Genomic DNA, 23184 nt, shown 5'->3' on the forward strand with positions numbered 1-23184 from the left:
ACTGGGTGTTATATACAACTAATGAATTATCGAACTTTACATAAAAAACCAGGGATGTACTGTATGGTGACTAACATAATATAATTAAAAAATTAAAAAAAAGTTTTGATAAATAACTCAAGTTCCTCACATTAACAAGGCAATGGGGGGAAACCTGTAACATTGCCCTCACTGAAAAGCACCCCTCCAAAATAATTATGGTCTTGAAGACTCTTTGCATGAGGTAAATTCTAAATAGAAATGTTTGAAAACAAGACATGAAGGAATAATAAGCTCTCCCTACTTACAATACTTTGAATGACAATACTTTTGAAATTTGCTGCCCTGGTGAATTTTTGGCCATAAAAGAACAAGCATCTGATCACTTAAACGTATAATAGCTTTAAAACAGCAACAAAGTCATTGACACACCCAAACAAGTATGCTGGATTTTCTAGGATCCCTAGAAAAATGTGACTTGGAAAGATTGCCCATGTTTTCATGGTTATTCATATGTGTGTGTGTGTGTATATATTTATGTGTGTGTATATATTTATGTGTGTGTGTATATATATGTATGTATATATATGTGGGGAGATATATATACATAAACACACACACACACACATATGTATATCCCCAAAGGATAACCATTAAATTAGTGTGTATATATGTATATATGTGTAATATATATAAATGTAAATGTGTAATGTATATATACATATATACAAATATATAATTGTGTAAATATGTGTATATATATGTATATATACACATGTGTGTATGTGTGTGTGTGTGTGTGTATATATATATACATGGATATATATATTTCCCCAAAGAATAACCATTAAATTTGTTTAACACAGATCCTAGAGAGGGGAAGTTACTTGCTAAAGAACACAGCCTCTTTTTATTATGATTGAAGTGTAATTGATATACAATATTATATTAGTTTCAGGTGGATGACATAGCGATTCCGCAATTCTGTACATTACTCATTAAGTCATTAAATCTTCCTTTATATCAAATGTATACTGTGGTGTTAACTGGGGTACATGAGCTTCTTACCACACCTAAGAAATTAGAATACACTTTGGGAAAGAAGGACTGATGAGCTCGAAATCAATCCAACAACATCAACATTTGGAAGTAGTAACAGTTGCTACCTTTTGATATCATGATATGTGCCACACACAATGCCTATGTCATTTCCAGTGCCCAGTTGCTGACTTGTATAAAATCTGATGAGGCCACCATTATTCTCAATTTATAAAAGAAGCAACTTAAACTTTCCATAAGCTAAACATTCCTCTGAAGTCACACAATCAGCATGTCATAGGGGAAAACACACCCTAGTTTCACTCCAAGACTACACCTTTGTTCCACTACAATATGCAATAAAAATAAAGAGTAACTCATGTTAAAGGTTTTCACAGATTTTATCATAAATGATTCTCACAGCATATTCAGAAGCAATAAGGATGTACATTCTTATTTCTTTTGTTTTATATCCGTGGTTTTATGGATTGACTAATAGGGCTCATGCAAAATCCATAAGATAATCCTAAACTTTCTATTCCAACATCTCTGTTAATGCCCGATGTTCACTGTGAAACTAACTCACTGTGAAACTAATGATGAGTATGTTATTTCTTACTAAATTACTCCTAAGCCCAGAGAATATACACTTCCTTTTCCAAAGTTGGTACCAGCTGACTTGTGGACTGGAATTTCCAAAGGATAGTTGAGGAAAACTTCAAGAGCTTCCTCATCTAACCTTATAAATGGCTAGTTCTTTGTGGTGGGCTACACTGATTTACCTGTCAACAATGAGGCAATCCAGAGAAGTCTCTAACTTGTCTTCAGAGGGACCGCCTTGTCTTCATGCTCTCAGTTTATGTTCAGCACAGCTGGGTCTCAAGAGTCCTAAGTAATTTTGAGTATTTGTTCCTTAGCTCTAGAAAGCTCTTCCTCACACTAATATACTACAGTCCCCTCATCACTGCCTCTTTCACTTCTTAAGCTTGAGTATACATAGATGAGTTGTTTATCGCTCCAGATTAATTGTGTTGTTGAATCAAAGCCAGGAACTCAGAGATTTGAATTATTCCCGCATGAAAGGCTAATATCAGATTTTATAGCTCCACTGGGGGCAGTCCCAGGGGCTCAAACCCTGCAACAGATGTTTCCTTACCTTCTGAGAAATATAAATGGCGCTGGAGGGAATACACAATTACTCTCACAATTACTCCATCACATGATGTCAGTTGATAATGAAATTTGATTTGAGTGAGGCTTTGAAATGAATTAAAAAAAGCAGCAGTAAATTAAGAAAAAGTCAAGGGAAAATTGCAACAGTAGTATGTCCTGGAGATCTAATGCACAACATAATGATTACAGACAAAAATGCTGCATTATAAACTTCAAAGTAGCTAAGAGATTAGATTTTAAGTGTTCCTAACACCAAAAAAGAAATGGAATAAGATAACAAAAATATAAAAACTAAGATAAAAAATAAGAAATGATAAAAAAGATATGATTAAAGGTGTTAGCTAATGCTACAGTGGTAATCATACTGAGATATATAAATGTGCCAAATTAACAACTGTATACCTTAAACTAATACACTGTTATACATCAACTGTATCTCAATACAAATAAGTTTTTTAAAAAGTCAAGAGTTTCAGAACTCACAGAGATCTCAAAAGCAGATAGAGTAAAAAGATAGATTACCCAAATAGGCACATAAATATAAATTATTCTTGATAGAAGACTTATCAACATTAATGATAAACAAAATATTGTCACTTTATCCCAGAAATGCAAGTTTGGTTTAATATCTGATAATCAGTGAATATAACAGAAAAGGGAAAAAATATAATTATATCATTACGTGTAGAAAAAGCATTTGTTAAAATTCAATAGCCATTCATGACTAAAACTAAAATATCTTAGTATAGTCCAGAAATTAAGTTTACAATGAGATGTTCTCAATCCAAGAAAAGTATATTCAAAACATAAATAAGTAACCCTAGAGTAAGCATTACACTAAAGGCAAAAGATTCGATTGCCCCCTTGAGGTGCTTAGAGGGCATTCAATACAAGATAATAGAACAATTAAAAGCTAGGATAATTAAGACAGTGTGGTATCAGTTCAGGGACAGAAAAACAGATCAGTGAAACAGAATAAAGATAAAACAAAGTCACATACGGTCTTCTAGAAGATACAGGAAAACTATAGACAATATCTGTTAGAACATTGATGCACAAATCCTCCATAACTTTCCATCAAACCAACTTCAGCAACATAGTAAAAGGAGTACACACTATAACCAAATGGGATTTAATCTTTGTGTTAGGAAAAACTCAGTCCTCCCTCCTCTATTTCTCCTTTACTCTTACACCACCACCTCACTCACAACACTTCTGACACCAGATGTGGGGGTGGCTTCCCCCACGTAGCTATTCTGCAACACCATCTGGGTGTCCTATATTTAACTCAACGCTGACACCATCCACCTAGAGATAGCATCAGGTCCCACAAGTTAGGGCTGTCTCATGAGATCGCTCCCATTCCACTTCAGATGCCAATCACAAATCCAGGCTGTCATCTGTGCTTCTGACTGATGGGCTCTAAGTCAGAGGTTGCAAATTGGTCTTCTTCATTTTTGATTAATTTGCTAGAGTGGGTGACAGAACTCAGAGAAACACTTACTTATGTTTACTAGCTTATTAAAGGATACAGTAAAGGATACAGATGAACAGCTAGATGAAGAGATTCATAGGACAAGGTCCGGGAAGGTCCCGAGCCCAAGAGCTTTGTCCTTGTGCAGTTGGAGTGCATCACCCTCCTGATAGCTGGATGAGGTGTTCACCAACCTGGAAGCTCTCCAAACCCAATACACTTGGCGTTTTTATGTAGACTTCCTCGCTTAGGCACGATCACTGACCAACTCCATTTCCAGCCCTTCTCCTCTATCTGGAAAAATGGCTGGGGTTTAGGGATGAAACTTCCAAGCTTCTAGTTATGGTTTGGTCTTTCTGGTGACCAGTGTCTATCTAGGAGCCCACGCTGAGTCATCTCATTAGAACAAAAGATGTTCCTAATGCTCGGACCACTTAGACATTTACAACAGTTTTAGGACCCCTGTGTCAAAAACTGGAGGCAGGTATATATATCATTATTAGTTCACAACCCTAAAATATGTGTTTCTTATTCATTCACAACCATAGAATCATGCTAACACCATTCAATGAAGAAAGGACAGTCTTTTCAACAAACAGTGCTGAGAATATTGGGTATCCATGTGCAAAAGAATGAAATTGAATCCTTACCTAACACTGTAAATGAAAATTGATTCAAAATAGATCAAAGACCTAAAACTAGAAAACTCTTAGGAGAAAATGTCAGGAAAAAGCCTCATGACATCAGATTTAGCCATGATTTACTAAATACCTATACCTATACCAAAGGCATAGGGAACAAAAGAAAAAAAATCATATATTTGGTTGTTGCCAGGAGCTGGGTGAAGGAAGAAGTGAGGAGTTATTATTTCACAGGCATAGAATTTTAGCTTTACAGGATGAAAAGAACATAGAATGTGTAGTGGTGATGGCTGCAAACAATGTGAATGTATTAATTCCACTGAACTATACACTTAAAAATGGTTATGGTAAATTTTATATTATCTGTATTGTATCTCAACAAACAAACAAACCAACAAAAAAAATGGGAAAAAAAAAAAGAAACCCACATATGATCTATAACAATGTGTGGATAGAATGGAGTTTCCAACAAAGAATAGGTAGCCATGTAAAGGAAATATGTACGTCCATTCAATATTACACTATCTTCCCAAAACAATCAACTTTATATTGTTTGTACAATTAGTGAATTCGAAAATATTGCTTTTAGAGGAAAACATAGAAATATCTTATTATTTTGAAATAGGCTGTGCTTTCTTAAATAGGACCACTGCTACCAACAAGAACAATAAAACATAAGGAGCCCCATGATAAATCCCAATATACATGGCAATTTTGTATATGACAAGTGTGGTTTTCCAAACCAGTGGGGTAAATCTATTTTATGTAACTAATGGTGCCAGAACAGCAGGTTATTTATATGCAAAAATGCCCCAAAGTACATATGAAAAATAAGGTTCAGCTAAATTATTCTGAAAACTTAAATGTATAAAAAACAACAACAAATGGTTTAGTACATACAATATCCTATATTGTATTATAGAATTTAATTTCAAATATCATAATCTATATTCTGTACTATTCTTGCATAGATAGCTAGATACCTATCTTCTTATCTTGCTAGTTCGTTATAAAAAAACTAAAACAGGAATTATCAAATGAAAATATAGAAGCATCTATTAAGAAATTATTTTTTAACAATTACAGCAAAAGAAAACACAATCATGATTTTTAAAAAATGATTTGAAGAACAAATATCTTGCACAGGAAATGGTAAACTCCCCAATGTACAAAGAAATGTGGATCATGGAAGAGAAATCAATTCAAACAATTAAACAGAAAATTTAGTGAAAGGGTATCTACAAGTAATTCAAAAGAGAGCAATTCTGTATGGACTATACATTTCTTCAAAATGGCTCATCTCATTAAAGAATGTTCAATATGCATATAACTTTGAACTGAAATGTAACATAATACAAGCAATATAAGTAATACAAATAATATAGTGATTCAGAATTTGCCTATAAATAGAAGCAAAGGGGCTCCTGGCTAGCTCAGTTGGTAGAGTATGTGACTCTGGATCTCAGGGTCATGAGCTCAAGCCCCACCTTGGGCATGGAGCCTACTTAAAAACAAACAAACAAACTCATAGAACTACCCACTAAAAGGATGAAATTTACACTGCATAAATTTTATCTCAATAAACCTGACTTTAAAGGAGGGAATAGGGGAACCTGACTGGCTCAGTCAGTAGAGCACGTGACTCTTGATCTTGGGGTTGTGGGTTTGAGCCCTACTTTGGGTGTAGAGATTACTTAAGAATAAAATCTTTAAAAAATAAACAAAAAATAAATAGAATCAGAAAATATTTACAATAGTCATTAATATAACAATACTTACAGGCATAAGCTTAAATATGTATAAATATAAATAAACTTAAATATAAACTTGAATATAAATTGAATTCCTATCAAAAAAATTCTAGACACACACATTATAACTGCTCACAAAAATTAGCTCTAAATGGATCACAGATTTAAAAGTAAAGTGCAAAACTAAAACTTCCTTAAAGATGACATAGGAGAACATATGGATGACTTGCATTGGTGATCGGTTTTTACAATACCAAAGGCACCACACATGAAATAATCATTTATTAATTAGACTCCAATTCAAATGTAAAACTTTTGTTCTATGAAGGACATGGTCAAGAGAATAAGCTGACTAGTCACAAAGTGGGAGAAAATATTTGCAAAGACATATCTGGTAAAATATTGTTACACACAATATATAAGGAATTCTTGAAACTCAACAAGAAGAAAATGATCAACACAATTTAAATAGACGTCTCACCAAAGAAGGTATACAGATGGCTAGCAGCATATGAAGAGATGTGCAACATCATCTGTTATTAGAGAATTGGAAATTAAAGCAACAATGAGATACTGTAACACACCTACTATAATTGGGAAGATTCAATACACTGATAATACCAAATGCTGATGAGGATGCGGAACAATGGGAGCTCTTATTCATTGCTTGTCGAAATGCAAAATTGTACACTCCATTTGAAAGACAGTTTGGTGATTTCTTACAAAACTAAACATATTCTTACCATATGAGTCAGCAATTGGTATCCTTAGTATTTACCCAAAGGAGTTGAAAACTTATGCCCACACAAAAATATGCACATGAATGTTTATAACAACTTTATTCTTAATTGTCGACGATTAAGCAACCAAGGTGTTCTTTAGTAGGTGAATGAATAAATAATCTGTGGTACAAGATCATCATCATCATCATCATCATCATCATCCTGGTATATTCAGATAGTAGAATATTACTCAACACTAAAAATAAATGACATGTCAAGCCATGAAAGAACATAAAGGAACCTTGAATGCATATTATTAAATGAAAGAAGCCAAGGCTACATACTATATGATTGCAACTCTCTGACATTCTGGAAAACGTAAAACTAGGGAGACAGTAAAAAAAATCAGTGGTTTCAATGGCTGGGGAAAGGGAAGGGTGAAGAGGTAGAGGACAGAAGATTTTTACTGCAGTAAAAATTATTCTGTACGATTCTAGAACAATGGATACATGTTACATGTCATGATACATTTGTCAACACACAGCGAATGGACAACACCAAGGGTTAACCCTAATGCAAACTGTGGACTTCGAGTAATGGTGACGTGCTACTGTAAGTTAACGGCCTGTAACGAATGCCTCACCTTCATGAGGGATGTTGAGTGTAGAGGATGCTATACGTATGTGGGGCCAGAGAATCTATGGGAACTCTCTGTACCCTCCTCTCAATTTTGCTTTGGGCCTAAAACTGTTCTAAAAAATAAAGTTTACATAATTGGGTAGATAGATAATAAGTGATCTCTGATTTTTTTTAAGAAATAGAATGCCTAGCAACAGACAGTTTAATAAGGTCCAATATATCTATACTAATGAATATTTTGTGGAAATCAAAAAGGATTAGATAGTGACATTGGTATTATTCTTAACATTCATAGTCATAAAGTAAAATTTGAGTAGTGTGGAATATCACTTAAAATATATATTCCATTTTCAGTAGCTTTTAAAACCACCTACATTCTCTTGATTCTAGTATTTCTTTTTTTTTCCTAATATTTCTTTCAACTACAAATAAAAATGTGGAAAATATAAAAGGATTGACAATTTGGTCACACTAGTTAACTCGAGAGAGACTTTTATGAATATATAGGGAATGGCAGAAAAAAATAAAATGTAATTTCTACAGTAAGAAAAGTAAGTTTACTGTCCACATTATGGAAAATTATAAAATTTATGTACATTCTAGACCACAGTTTCATGAAAGAAAGACTAACAAAATGTCCATTGTGTTTGTTGTCAGTTTATTGGACTTACACTTTTTTTTTTTCTAAAGATCTATTAATGTATTTTGGTGGGGAGGGGTAGAGAGAGAGAGAATCTTCTTAATTCTGTGCTGAGCTTCTAGCCTGACATGAGCTTGATCTCACAACCCTGAGATCATGACCTGAGCCAAAACCGAGTCAGATGCTTAACTGAGTCTGTGCCCCCCAGGTACCCCTGGATTTACACTTCTAAACAAATGTCTTCCTTTTACCTTTTCAGTGTTCAAATTTTCCAAAAAAATATTTCTTTTTTTTTTTTAAAGATTATTTATTTATTTATTTGACACAGAGAGAGAGACAGCCAGCGAGAGAGGGAACACAAGCAGGGGGAGTGGGAGAGGAAGAAGCAGGCTCCCAGCGGAGGAGCCTGATGCGGGGCTCGATCCAAGAACACTGGGATCACGCCCTGAGCCGAAGGCAGACACTTAACGACTGAGCCACCCAGGCGCCCCCCAAAAATATTTCCATTGCATTATTAGAAAAAGTAGGTAGTCATTGCCATATGAACACTGTGAATGAATTGATCTGTATCATATAAAGCCAATTTAATAACATGCTGCATTTCTCCTCAAAACTAACCTCAGTCTGAAATAGTTACTTTGATGAATAACAGTCCTGTTGGATGGGAAAATTGTATGCAGATTTTCAGCCGACTACTGTAATTTTCTGTTTCTGTTCCTTTCCCTTTGTTTTATACTTTTTCCCAAACTAAGCATTTTTAAGGTATATATTATTCTTGAAGCAAAACTGCTCTTAAATTCTAGCTGTGGCACAAGCTGATATATACAGAAGAGCTCTACTTATAAGTAGAGCTCACCTCTACACTGATTACACAAAATTGAAGAATATATGATAAGCTAAAACAAAACAAAACAATATATGATAAGTTAAGCCTCAGTTATAGGTCCAGTTTCTTTAAAATGGAAGCAAATTTAAAAACTTCAGAGACACACTGTGCCCTTTCAGTTTTTCTACTGTCAGTTCCTAGATTATTAACTGTTACAAGCAAGACAAAAAATGCTGACTATACTATACTGACCGATACTGACATCAGTGTATTCGCCACTCCAGGTTGAGTGTGCCTGTGCTAAGGAATGATGGAATGAGAAAACATTTGTCATTGAAGAAACATACTACGTAACTTATGTACCTTGAACTTGATTCTAGGTGTTGGGAAATTTGTGTTGGGAGCAGAAAATCGGAAATGGCCCTGTACTAAAAATAGTAAAGTCTTTCACAAAATAGTGTATAATTGTTGGGACCTACTGCATTCCATATATTAATTACAAATTTTTATAGTAAGTATGGCCCAATAGTCACCTGGGAAATTTCTGTCTTCTTAAGTAATAGTGTTTTCCTTGAATATAAACAAGGCCATAATTCCGTGGTATCTGCCTTTCTTGCTGGTTAACTAAAAACACCTTACAAACTCAAACATAGGTGTTTTTAAAGACTTTAAGAAACCTATCCCGGATATTTTTGGTTTTGACACCGTAGATGATAGGGTTCATCATCGGAGGGATAAGAAGATAAATGTTGGCTGTAAAGATGTGGATGTGCGGAGCTATGTTCTGACCAAATCTGTGGGTGATGAAGGAGAAAAAGGCAGGAATGTAGAACACTAAGATGACCCAAGCATGAGAGCCACATGTGCTTAAGGTCTTGAGTCTAGCCTCCTTTGATGGGAGTTGAAATACAGCATGAAGAATGAGAACATAAGAGCAGATTATCAATATGAAGTCCAGCCCACCTGAAAGGAAGGCAAGGATTAAGCCATAGAGTCTGTGGATCCTGGTGTTGGCACAGGCCAGCTTGATCAGGGCCATAAATTCGCAGTAGGTATGGGTGATGATGTTGGTTTTGCAGTAGGGAAGCCTCATCAGTAAGAAAGGATGAGGAGTCAGCAGGATAATTCCACGCAGGACAATGGCCAAACTCAAAGCCATGATCACTCCATGTGTAAGGATGGTGGAGTGCCTGAGAGGGTTGCAGATGGCCACATATCGGTCAAAGGCCATGGCCAATAAAAATCCCGACTCCATGGTGGACAGAGAGTGGATGAAGAATATCTGGGTGAGGCAAGCTTTAAAGCTAATTTCTCTGTCATTGAACCAGAAGAGGCTGAGAATCTTGGGAAGGGCACTGGTGCTAAGCATCAAGTCATTCAGAGAGAGCATGCAGAGGAAGAGATACATGGGCTCGTGAAGACCGGGGTCCATCTTGATGATGAACACAAGGACACAATTCCCCATCAGAGCCAGTAGGTAGACCAGGCAAAAGGGGATGAAGATCCAGACATGAGCAGCCTCCAGCCCTGGGATTCCAAGGAGGAGGAAAGTAGTTGGGTGGAAACTGGTTCTATTTTGAACTAACATTTTCAGTCATTAAACTTGCTGTAATTTAATTGTCAACATTATTTTCAATAGGTTGAGCGTAAAAAAATGCTCTTTGTTTGCCCCTAAAATATGTGACCCATATCTTATGACAATCTATAGTAGGAAACCTTGTGCCAGATTCAGGTATGGGGGTGAGGAGGTAGAATTTGCTGGTAATTTGTTTTAATCTCAAAATTCAAAAGGTGAAGAGTGGGCTTTACCCTAGGGAAAGAATGAAGAGAACCTGAAGTTGTGATATTTTGCTGCATATCTCATTTGTTCTCTGCTGCATAAACACCACCTCGTAATTGCTGGAAACATACCATGTACTTATTTTGTTTATACTTTCACTAAGCAGATAAATAAGAACAAAAGAGGCTGCTTTTCAAATAAAAACTAGAAAGTTATTGCCCTGATTATGTCTCTGAAACATCTTTTGCCCTATCAGGCTTATTTTTTCTCTTCATTGGAAATTTTTTTTTTTACATAAAACCCTTTATAAAAGCATATTGCTATTTTAGATTGAAAACACTTACTGAACCTAGTACAAATCAATTTCTGTGAATGTGATCAGACGGATATGCAAAAGCAAATATGAACATTTTGGACCACTTAAACCTTGATTTTTAGTTTTATTTGATCTTTGTTACTCTTACTTTATGAAGTTCAAACAAAGCATCCAGCCACGTCTCTCAGATACATTTCTATAGCAGCCGCAAAATTTATGCATTATTTCAGAATTTAACCTACTTCATTTATCATTATTTTTGGTCTTAGTATCTTTTAAATTGCCAAAATATTTTGTTCAGCTGCATGCACCAGTAAGCCCATAAAATATTATGGTTTTTTTTTTTTAAGATTTTATTTACTTATTTGACAGAGAGAGCGCACACGCATAAGCAGGGGTAGCAGCAGAGGGAGAGGGAGAAGCAGACTCCCCACTGAGCAGGGATCCCTATGCTGGGCTGGATCCCAGTATCCTGGGATCATGACCTGAGCCAAAGGCAGACACTCAACAGACTGAGCCACCCAGGTGGCCCCATAAAATATTATGGTTAAATAATTCTGTTTTTTTCAATAAATAGCTTCCATTTTCAATTCCCTAAGCACTACCTTTCTTTTACTCACCTTCGCCTATATTGGAGACCTTCTAGATGCCCCTACAATTTAGCTTCTGAGGTAAAGAATGGCACAGCAAGAGCCCTTCCTGACCCTGCTTCTGTCCTGTGGCTGGAGTCCGTTCGCTGCTCACGAAACTAGCAAACTGTTAAATCTTTTTAATTCCTCCTCTGTTTTGCTCTGGAGTAGAAATGCCTGTCTCACATAGTCGTCCTATTTCCTCATCTGGCTGGCTGTTGCCTGGCTTGCACTCAGCTTTCAGATGGTGGTAAGACAAACCAGCTGTCTCCTACTTCTTGCTCTGGTGCCCATGGGTTTTTCAGGAAGGTTATGCAAAATTAATGCCCCATGGGGTTGGCGGTCAATGACCATGAATGAGAATATCTCTTTTTGTTCCTCTCGAGGAGTCTTACTGACCAGAGAGATGATAGCCTTTGAGAGTTTGCAGTCACTAGAGGACTAGCTTCAGGACCCAATAATAAAAGAGTCCGTGGGTCATAATGGTGATTGTTTAATTGTACTTTTGTGGGACTAAACATTACAGATTGTATAGGGGAAACATCAGTCTTCACAGCATGAAGTTGATGAAACTTACATAGCCCCACATTTTTGAACAGTAGAGTTCTAAGTCAGTATGGTTTGAAGCCGTGCTAATAGAGTATTACCCAGGCCATATCTGCCGCAGAATCACCGGAAATGATCATATTTTCCCAGATAGTCCCTAAAATTTCATCTTCCCCCAGATATTGCCTAAGTTATATCAGCTCAGCTGATGTTATTTCCTTATCTTAAAAAGGAGGATAATAATATCTACTTTTCAGGAGTTACGTGATATTAAGATAAATAAATATAAACTAAAATTCCCCATTTACTATTTGACAAATAAAAAGTCATTTTATACTTATTATTATTGTTGTTATTTTAATGTTGCCTTTCAAATGTAAGCCTGGAATTTCCATTTCCAAGTGAACATGAAGAACTAGTAACAATGTCAAGCAGAGTAATTAAATTCCTTGCTGTTCTTTGAGAGCCTTGGAAAGAATCTGTGAAATTAGTACTGACAATCATTGATGATCAATGAACTATTGATTGATTGATGACCAAGGAACTATTACATCAGACATGAGTCAAAACAGACCATATAATGAGTCATTTTGTCCCTTCTTCTACCGCTTCTCCTGTCATTAGTCTTCTCTGACCAGTCTGCAGTTACGGACTTCCCTGGGCCATCAACTGCACCACTAATTTTGCGTCTGATGTTCATGTTGTTTGTGATATCTTCACTAAAGCTCATAGGGCAAATGATTTGCCCAAATCAAACAGAGAGCAACTGAGGATGTCTCAGAGAACACATTTAGAATTGGGAGATTTAATATGTCAACTTGAGTGGAAGGGAAAAAACCACAATGCTATATAACATATTTTATCTTGGAATCTTTGTTTCCTTTCTCAAAGACAAAAGTCCCTGTTTCCCTTCTCTCAGTTAGTGTGGCGTAAAAGGCCCTTATGGATATGTAAACTGCAAGGAAAGCAGTCTTATTAATATCAGGAGTCTATTCCGTAGAGAGTCAAATAATAAGAAAAATGTGTTAAATATCAGGAATTCCATATCCTATTTTTTCTCTTCTTTTTTTTAAAGATTTAAATAAATAGATAGAAATAGATACATTGATATGTAGCTAGATACGTGGACATATATTTCTGATTTGTATAATAATCTGGAATACTTGGAACGCCAGGCTTTTAGTCTTCTTCTGTAAACCTGGGAAACTAAGCAGCTAAGCCTTCTAAATGGACAGAGCTTCCTTTTGTTAAGGCCAGCGTGGGCATCTTTAGGTAAAATCTGCCGAACCTCAGGCTGTAGAGGAAGACCCGGTTTCGGGGTTGGTTTTGTATTGATCACAACCATTTTCATATAATTTAATCTTCGCGATCTCAAATTTCCTATACTTTAAAATATGGATGCTAGTAGTACATGTATCATAATGTCGATATGAAGCTTAAATAAATAAATATGGCTGTAGTGTTAAATAGCATGAATAACATAGTGATCATGTTAATAAGTGGTGGTGCTTAACGATGATGGGAGTTGTCGTGGTGATAAGAAATGGTGCATCGATTTTCTTCCTCTGAGACTCTGTTGGATGTAAAGATTTTCTCATGAAAAGGGAAATCTTCCTTTCAAAGCCAGCTGCCTTTACGGGGCTCCAGTTCTGCTAGTTCTTCTGTGCCGCAAATCGGACATGGGTAAACACCTGTGCAACGATGGGATAGCAATAAATTCCTGACTGTGACTGATGGGGGGATTATGTCTAGAACTCATTACAAATAAAAATACAGGCAAAGTTTATGCAGGTGAAAGCAACATCCTCCAAACGCAACTCTACTTCTAATACAAGTATATTTAAGACAAAGTACTTGCTTTATTTTTTATGTTAACTTCCTTTTTTCTTTTTCATTTTTTTAAATTTAAATTCAATTAACCAACTTATAGCGAGTCATTAGTTTCAGATGTAGTGTTCAATAATTTATCAGTTGTGTAAAATACTTGCTTTAAACTGCCTTATTTCTCAGTTGGCTCAGAATGCAGGCAGGGCAAACATTGGTCACATGCTGCCCCTTGTCCCACATCCCTAAACCAAGTAATACCGTTTTCCCTTTCTCTTCTTTTCTCTCCACTATGTGTCTGTAGTATCTGCCAGAAAGCCTCTCTGAGGAGTTTCTACTGAGTTTTGGGTAAAAGATGGGGGATAGGCATCTTTCCACATGAGAAAATGTGATAAAAAAACATAAATATATTTCCAAATGTGAAGGTAGTCTTTGAAATGGAAAACACCCTCCCATATTTTTTGTGAAGTTTAATTGGCAGATTTGTTTATGATGGAAAATTGGAAATCCCTTTTTTGTCAGGGATGAAACTTTTCTAGAATTATTGTGATTCTCTGTAGGGATTATTCTCTCTCATAATCCTCCCAGAACACACTCTTCTTCTTATCAAGAAAATCCCCGTACCCACTAAGTTCAATTGAAGCAGGTATTAACTTCCCAGGAAACTATCTCTGAATGTCTCTGGTAATAAAGCCTAGCTTATTTGCCTCTCATTTGCACTCATAGAACACAGTTTCAAATAGTTGACATTTTTATACAATGTTACGTATATGTACAACGTATATTTAAATTTTTTTAAAAAAGATTTTATTTATTTATTCGACAGAGACAGAGACAGCCAGCGAGAGAGGGAACACAAGCAGGGGGAGTGGGAGAGGAAGAAGCAGGCTCATAGCAGAGGGGCCTGATGTGGGGCTCGATCCCGGAACGCCGGGATCACGCCCTGAGCCGAAGGCAGACGCTTAACCGCTGTGCCACCCAGGCGCCCAACGTATATTTAAATTTATCTTCTAAATAAATTGCAGGATTCCTGAGAGCAACATCTAAATGTTATCACTGTTTTATGCCTGATATCTGGCAATAAGCCTTCCATGGAGTTGGCTCTTTCCATAGGGAAAAATTAATTGCATTAAAAATAGAATTATACATTTACTTATCATTAAATGATACCTGCTACAGAAAATACTGTAGGGAATAAAGTTTAGAATAGATTCAGTCCCTATTTCATTATTTAAATAAAAAAGAACAATATTAACCTGTTCCTAGCTAATTTAAAAACTCTTCCAGATATCCCTAGATATCACTAAAACACAAAAAACAACTGTGTAATGTCACATCAATTATATCTATTCAATATAGGTATATTAACATCAATTGCTTAATTATTTACATTTGCCTCATCACTTGCATGTTAGAGTATATATGCAAAATAATGAACAGAATAGATATGAACTATTTTCTTTTAGTTAATTTTATTATTTTTTTATAATGGTCAATTAGCCAACATACAGTACATCATTAGTTTTCGTTGTAGTGGTCATAAATATTCTACTCTCTGTGTCACCAATAACATACATCCTCTCATAAATACATAATTAAAAAATCATGACACATTTATATTCATTTCATTAGCAAATTAAAATGGAACAATCAGAGCAAATCGAAATGATTAATTACCTACTGAGATTACCTGAATAAGTTCTGGTGTCAGTAAGAGAGAGGTGAATCAAAAAACAAATAGGATGAATGGATAAATGATAGAGGGATGAACAGAAAGATAGATATGAGATAAAGGAAACAGCTACATGGGAAGGGGAGAATCAAGGGAGTGAGAAAACATGATGGATATTTACTGTGTTTTTTCCCACTTTTCTGTTTCTTTAAAAATATTTGTAATAAAAATTTGGGGGAAGAAGGGAGACGCAGCTCTGGTCGTTACTGCTATTCAGTAGTGGGGAAAGAGAATGAGAATTTGCTTTCTATAATGGGGGCCTTTCCATGTCTCTTAGGTTGGACTATAGTCTTCACAGCCTTTTCTATTTCCTTAGGAGATATTTTCACTTAATGTAATGGGGGGCGCCTGGGTGGCACAGCGGTTAAGCGTCTGCCTTCGGCTCAGGGCGTGATCCCGACGTTCTGGGATCGAGCCCCACATCAGGCTCCTCCGCTGGGAGCCTGCTTCTTCCTCTCCCGCTCCCCCTGTTTATGTTCCCTCTCTCGCTGGCTGTCTCTCTCTGTCAAATAAATAAATAAAATCTTTTTAAAAAGGTAATGGCAATATCATGATAAAATGAAATTCATTTAAAGAATACAAGGAAAAGGTAACACCTTAAAGAGTAAAGCTACAGTCCACTCTGCATCCTTTTGGATAGGCTTGTCCTCCACTGAAGTATTTCATGGCAATCTGTGTAGATACATTGTGTGTGTGTATGCATGTGTCTCTGTGTGTTTACTTCACCAGTGAATAGTATGGGAAAATGTTTCTCAATTTGTATAGTGAAGACTCAGATATAAGAGTTTAGATAGCTAAGGATTTCTAAATTTGAATTTAAAGGATTATATGGGGACATTTGTTTCTGGACAAGTTGGAGTAACTGAGACCTGCATGAAAGAACTAAAATACCATAAAATATATGAAGTAAAGGCATTCAAGATATTGGACATCAGAGAGTGAAGGACAATGGAACCTGAGGAATGGGAAATAAATGAGGTTATCACCAAGCTACTGCATAAGGAAAGTTATCAAAACATATTAGGGAAAGGTAGAACCCAGGCAGAGTTCAACATGATTCCTAAATTCAGGATCTGGAGCTGGGATTCTTGGGATTATAAAATAATTCGGAATAGTCAACCACTATACCAAAGAGAAGATATCTGCACAGAGAAGGAACTCTTTTGATCTTCAGAAGGACTGCATTAAAAACTTACTTTAGTACTAATTAGTTCATGCGTGAACTAATTAGTTCAGATTAGTTTGAACTAATCTACCCAAAACATATGTGGACCAGTCTACCCAAAATTGGAGGAAGAACCACACACAAAAACTTAGGACAATATTTGAAGCCAACCCTTTTTGAGCAGCCATACTGGAATTTTTCATAATTTATTGTGATATCTATATCAACAGAGTAATCTCTATGTCACAAAAACACAATAGATAGAGAAAGATATGGGGAGACCATACAGTGGGGCAAAATGAGTACTAGATGCTCTGCTTTCACATAATACAGCCTAAAACCAAAACCTGACAAGATCGACCAATTTTCAATCTAATCAAGTCTCAGAATAAAGCTTGAAAACATAGAAATTAAAAAAAAAATTAGCATCCAACAAGGTAAAATACACAAGGCCTGGCATTCTTTCCTACTTACCAGTCATGAAATTAAGTAGAAAAATAAAATTCATAGCAAGTGAGAACAATGAATCAATTGAAACTTACCCAGACAATGACACAAATATTAGAATTAATAGACACAGGTATTTAAAGTCTTTACAAATGCTTTCTGTGTCTTTGAAAACGAGCATCCTAGTATCCAAGGGAAGGGATAAAATTCACCATCAAAATAAACTGTCACTATTAGACACAGCTGGAAGTTCACTAAAATGCTCCATTCAAAAGGCTTTTTTTTTTTTTTAATTTGACATGACTCAGAATTCACCCTATGAGAAAAAGGCATTTGTAGTGGCAATTGTTTAACATTTGAGTATCTTAAGGCAAATTTACTGATTGGGCTAACAAAAGACTGACCATAAAACTTAAACAACAAACAAACAAACAGAAAACAGAGATTGAGATGTCCATCAGAGGATTTGAAAAGTTCAAACATACTCCTAGGAATCTAGAAAACCACATACCTGTGTGCATAGCACATGCACAAGATTAAAAAAACAAACCAACAAACAAAAAACAACACTCGATGAGCGCCTGGGGGGCACAGCGGTTAAGCGTCTGCCTTCGGCTCAGGGCGTGATCCTGACGTTCTGGGATCGAGCCCCACATCAGGCTCCTCCGCTGGGAGCCTGCTCCTTCCTCTCCCACTCCCCCTGCTTGTGTTCCCTCTCTCGCTGGCTGTCGCTCTCTCTCTGTCAAATAAATAAATAAAAATCTTAAAAAAACAACACTCGAAATAAAAATTCTGCTTTTTAATAGAAGACTTGATATCTGCTATTATAAATAAGTTCTACAAGCTAAAAGAAACCAAGTGTAAAGAAGAAAAAGAAAGATTGAGAATTGTGTCACCAAATAGAGAATATAAATAAAGAGAGAGGAATTATAAAAAAAGAACCAAATATAATGGCAAAGTATAATAAATGAAATGTAAAATTCACTACAGGTGCTCAAAAGCATATTTGAACTTGTAGAAAAAAAACGAATAAGCAAACTTGATGAGAGGCCAATTGAGACTATTCAACTAGAGAAGCAAGGGAAGAAATGCAGAAAAATGAAGAGTCTCAAAAACTTGCAGGATACTAACAAAAACAGCAACATACCTATAAAGAAAATCTGAGAACGACAAGAAAGACAGAAATAACATTTGAAGAAATAATGGCTGAAGTTTTTCAAAAATTAATTTAAAAAAAACCCTTTAATCCTCATATACAAGAAGCTCAGCAAATTCCAAGTAAAATGAATATAAGATATTCTTTACTAGAGTGTCAGTCAAACTTTTGAAAGAAGAGAACAAAGGGAGAATCTTGAAAGCAGTAAGATATGCTTTTTTTTTTTTTTAAAGATTTTATTTATTTATTTGACAGAGATAGAGACAGCCAGCGAGAGAGGGAACACAATCAGGGGGAGTGGGAGAGGAAGAAGCAGGCTCCTAGCGGAGGAGCCTGATGTGGGGCTCGATCCCATAACGCCAGGATCACGCCCTGAGCTGAAGGCAGAAGCTTAACCGCTGTGCCACCCAGGCGCCCCGAGATATGCTTTTAAACACATTTTATTGTTAAGAATTTAAAGAATCTCTCCCTGATTCTCTTGGTTTTCACACCATAAATAATAGGGTTCATCATAGGTGGAATAAGAAGATATACATTGGCTATAAAAATGTGGATATGTGGAGCAATGTGGTGGCCAAACCTATGAGCGAGAAAAGAGAAAAAAGCTGGCGTATAAAACACTAAGATGACCCATACATGGGAGACACAGGTACTTAAGGTCTTGAGGCGGGCAGCCTTGGTTGGGAGATTGAAGACAGTGAGAAGAATAAGGACATAAGAACAGATAATCAATATGAAATCCAATCCCCCTGTCAGGAATGCCACAATTAGGCTGTAGGCTCTACGAATCTTGGTCTCAGCGCAAACCAGCTTTATCAGGGCCATAAACTCGCAGTAGGTATGCGGGATGACATTAGTTCTGCAGTAGGAAAGCCACCGCAGTAGAAAGGGGTGTGGACTGAGGAGTATAGCTCCTCTGAAGACGATGACCAAACCCAAGCCTACCATCACTGCAGGAGTTAGGATAGTGGAATGTCTTAATGGGTGGCAGATGGCTACGTAGCGGTCAAAAGCCATGGCCAAGATAAATCCAGATTCCATAGTAGACAGAGAATGAATAAGATACATTTGAGTGAGGCAGGCTTCAAAATAGATCTCTCTGTAATTGAACCAGAAGAGGCTGAGTATCTTGGGAAGCGTAGAAGAAGTAAGCATCAAATCAGCCACTGACAGCATGCATAGAAAGAGGTACATAGGTTCATGCAGTTTGTGGTCTGTCTTGACAATGAATAGAAGGGCAACGTTTCCCATTAGCGACACTATGTAGACGAGGCAAAAAGGGATAGAAATCCATACGTGGACAGCCTCTAATCCTGGAATGCCAAGCAGTAGGAAGGTGGTAGGGTGAAGATTGGTCCTGTTGTAATTGAACATTATGAAAACAGTAGATATTCCATGACCCTGTCCAAATTTTAAAAAATCACAAAAGTTATAAATCTACCAATACCAATTTATCTCATTATTATGGACCAGAAGAGATGCTGGCTATTGAATTATTTCTTCAGTAGTATAATCTTGAAATGCACCAAATACATGGGACTGTGCTTTTTGGGGTGAAAAAAATTAGTAGAAAAGGATCTATCTATCTATCTATCTATCTACCTACCTATCTATCACCCTGCCTTTTATTTTCAGCGTTGCTCAGCTAGCTAGATGCATTTCAGTAGTATTACAGAAGTAGCAGTTGATATATTGCTGAGCATGAGGATACAATTTTCTACTGTTTAAGACAGGCAAAAAAATACCACATCACGAATGAGATCAGTGATTTGTTATATTTTAACCCCTCTTATTCCCTTCCCAATGATAGTGCTTATAGATATAAGGAAAAGGTGACTTAAGAAATACTAAAGAACAATTGGGGAAATTAGCTAAAAAGGCAGAATGAAGATGTATGAACCAAACTCGTCCTATTTTTAAAGGTGAATCATTGAGCTGATAAGTGAAGGACACTTCTCTTTATAAAATCAGCTCAACTGAATGATAAGAAAATACTTAGCAAAGGACTATAGAGAAAATGACTAAGTCTGGAAAACACGGGTATTCAGATTACCAGATATTTGTGTTTTTTGTAAAAGATCAATCAAATTTTTCCAGAAGGTAAATAATACATTCTTCCATCACATGATACACTTCACACTGACTTTTATTTCCAAAGCAATTTTTTTTCTTCCCTCTATGCCCTATGCTGTGGCTTTTATTCTTGTGACTTATTCATTCCATAACTGGAGGCCTCTGTCTCCCACTCCTCTTCACCCATTTTGTCCATGTTCCACCCCCTTCCTTCTAGCAACCATCAGTTTGTTGTCTGTGTTTACAGGTCTAATACCTGAAGCCAACTTTTAAATGCAACTCTTGGCTCTCATATATCAGCTTGCCAAAAAGCATGCCTTAGAATCTGTGAAAAATTACTTTGGAAAGGTGTCCTTCCAATACTAAATTTTGAATTGATAAATCATTATTTTGCTTCAAATATGGGCATATGGTGGGCTTATATAACATGAGGTATCCTTTCACTCTGAATAAAACTAAGTATGATTTTTTTTTTTTTAAGTTTTTGACCAATGCAGCTCAGGTTTAAATCCTAGGAGTAGATTAACAGAAGTTATGAACAAAGGTTACATATCAGCTCAAATATTGAGTTCATCTTCTTCTACCTTATTTTTTTGTCAAGAAATTTAGCCATGCTTCAGAGTCGTAAGTCCACACTACTTAACCCTGGACCTAGAACCCCATCCCAGGCTCCATCATTCCCTTCTCATGGAAGCACTGAATTTTCCCATCCCAACTCAACTATAATTTTACAGCCTGTAACCTGGTTATCTTACCTCTACAATAAGATGGTCTCATTGCTCACCGCGAGGGTCAGCTTAATATTGGCTATAACTATAACAAGAGCCATTATACCTCTTCTCCTGGGGGACCAGAGGCTGGCAAGGAATATCCTGCCTATCACCGCTCATGAGAATGCTCTCTGATTGTAAGCAATTTCACTAATCTCTCCCAGTCTCTCCAGACACAATCTGGTCTCTTGAAGGGAATCAATCTTGTAGTGTCTTTGCCAACTAAGCTCTTGGCTTAGAAACCAGTAAGAGATGGCCTCTGGACTCCAGGTCTCTTGAGATACCTGATTTATTACACTCCCTGGGCTTAAGCACATGCAGGTGCTGTGAATTAATGCCTTCTTACAATGTATGTTATGAGAGCTAGAAGGAGTGGGGGATACCAGAGACGTGTATGTTTACTAATTAATTAGGGCGTCCACATTAACATCCCTACATGTCTCCAGATATTCTTAAGTAACTTACTCAAACCTTATTTAGATCTGAAAAAACAGCTGAAGCTCCAGGTTATTTTCTAGTCATGTTCTTGTTCCTGAATCCCCCCGAACTTTACTTGTTTGATCAAGTACAGGATATTCATTATCCCCCAAATGAATCATTATTTGCATTTTGGTTGGTATGTTATGCAAATATTGGGTGTGTTTTCCTTATAGATATGTCCTTCCTCATCATCCTCTCCTATTTCTGTATTTCAGGAGTAATGAATATTATAGGCTGTATTTTCCAGAATCACGAATCATCTGTGTTTATCCTGGATTTGTTCAGTGGAGGCACTGGCAGGAAAATATTAGGGAGGATGAAAGGAAAACTTGGTTTATTTCTCCCTATTTCTCACTCTTTACAACTGCATCTGCTCTAGGACTCCAGATCCTGCCAGAGGGGACTTCCATGGCTTCAGCTTCCACTGAGAGACTTGTATCTTTGAGATATGATTGAACTGCTAGTTCCTCTCTCTCTGTTTCACTGACCTAGAGTTGGTATGGCTTCCCATAGTTCTTTTTAAAATTTTTTTGTATTTCTTAAGTAGATTTGATGTTTACCATGGAACTCGATGCAAGGCTTGAACTCATGACCCCAAGATCAAGACCTGAGCTAAGATCAAGATCAGAGGCTTAACCAACTAAGCCACGCAGGTGCCCAGATGAGTACCTATAGTTCTTAATTTCTGGGAGACTTTATTTTTGAATATTTAATTTCTCAGAAGTTCTATAATTTATATAATTGTCAGTGTTAAAGATACCCTATACTAAATATTCAAGAGCTTCTTGTTTCTTGATTAGATTCTGACTAATACAGATACCTTTCACAATACTATATGGCTTTGGTAATTAGTTGATTTGAAAGAATGACAGTATTTCCTAGTTAACTGTTTTTAAATATTAGAAAGGGAACAACAAAAAACAACCAGCCACCTCGACTCCAACATAATAAAGGCCATATATGAAAAACACTTGTGCTAACATTATACTCAATGGTGAAATACTGAAAGTTGTTTTCTCTATGATCGGGAATGAGACAAAGAATACCCATTTCTATCACTTGTATTTAACATAGTACTGGAAGTCCTAGCCAGAACAATTAGACAAGAGAAAGAAATAAAAGCCATCCAAGTTGGGAAGGAAGATATAATATCTCTGTTTGCAGATGACTTGAACTTATAAGAAGAAAACTGTAAAGATCACACACACACACACATACACACACACACACACACACACGCCTACTAGAACTAATAAATGAATTAGCAAAATTGCAGGATTCAAAATCAGCATGCAGAAATCAAAAATTGCATTTCTATACATTAATAATGAGCAATCTGAAAATGAAATTAAACAATTCTATTTACAATATAATCAAGAAGAA

General features: G+C 36.3%; 2 protein-coding genes across 2 annotated transcripts; both read right to left on the reverse strand.

Moving 5' to 3' along the window:
* Positions 1 to 9526: 9526 nt before the first annotated feature.
* On the reverse strand, positions 9527 to 10471 carry LOC113269443 (olfactory receptor 52D1-like). Its single transcript, XM_026518334.3, has one exon. It carries the CDS (start codon positions 10469 to 10471, stop codon positions 9527 to 9529), a length of 945 nt encoding a protein of 314 aa, XP_026374119.2.
* An 8436-nt stretch (positions 10472 to 18907) lies between these two features.
* Positions 18908 to 20435, reverse strand: LOC113269442 (olfactory receptor 52K2-like). The gene is made up of 2 exons (XM_044390966.1): positions 20414 to 20435; positions 18908 to 19857 (listed from the first exon to the last, which is right to left on the reverse strand). Exon 2 carries the CDS (start codon positions 19850 to 19852, stop codon positions 18908 to 18910), a length of 945 nt encoding a protein of 314 aa, XP_044246901.1. The 5' UTR covers positions 19853 to 19857; positions 20414 to 20435.
* Between the last annotated feature and the right edge of the window lie 2749 nt (positions 20436 to 23184).

The sequence above is a fragment of the Ursus arctos genome, unplaced genomic scaffold, assembly GCF_023065955.2.
Source record: "Ursus arctos isolate Adak ecotype North America unplaced genomic scaffold, UrsArc2.0 scaffold_22, whole genome shotgun sequence".
Lineage (NCBI taxonomy): Eukaryota > Metazoa > Chordata > Mammalia > Carnivora > Ursidae > Ursus > Ursus arctos.

Bases quoted from the DNA above. Each gene is read 5' to 3' on its own strand.
- LOC113269442 (XM_044390966.1), bottom strand. From the start codon at position 19,852: ATGTTCAATTACAACAGGACCAATCTTCACCCTACCACCTTCCTACTG.
- LOC113269443 (XM_026518334.3), bottom strand. From the start codon at position 10,471: ATGTTAGTTCAAAATAGAACCAGTTTCCACCCAACTACTTTCCTCCTC.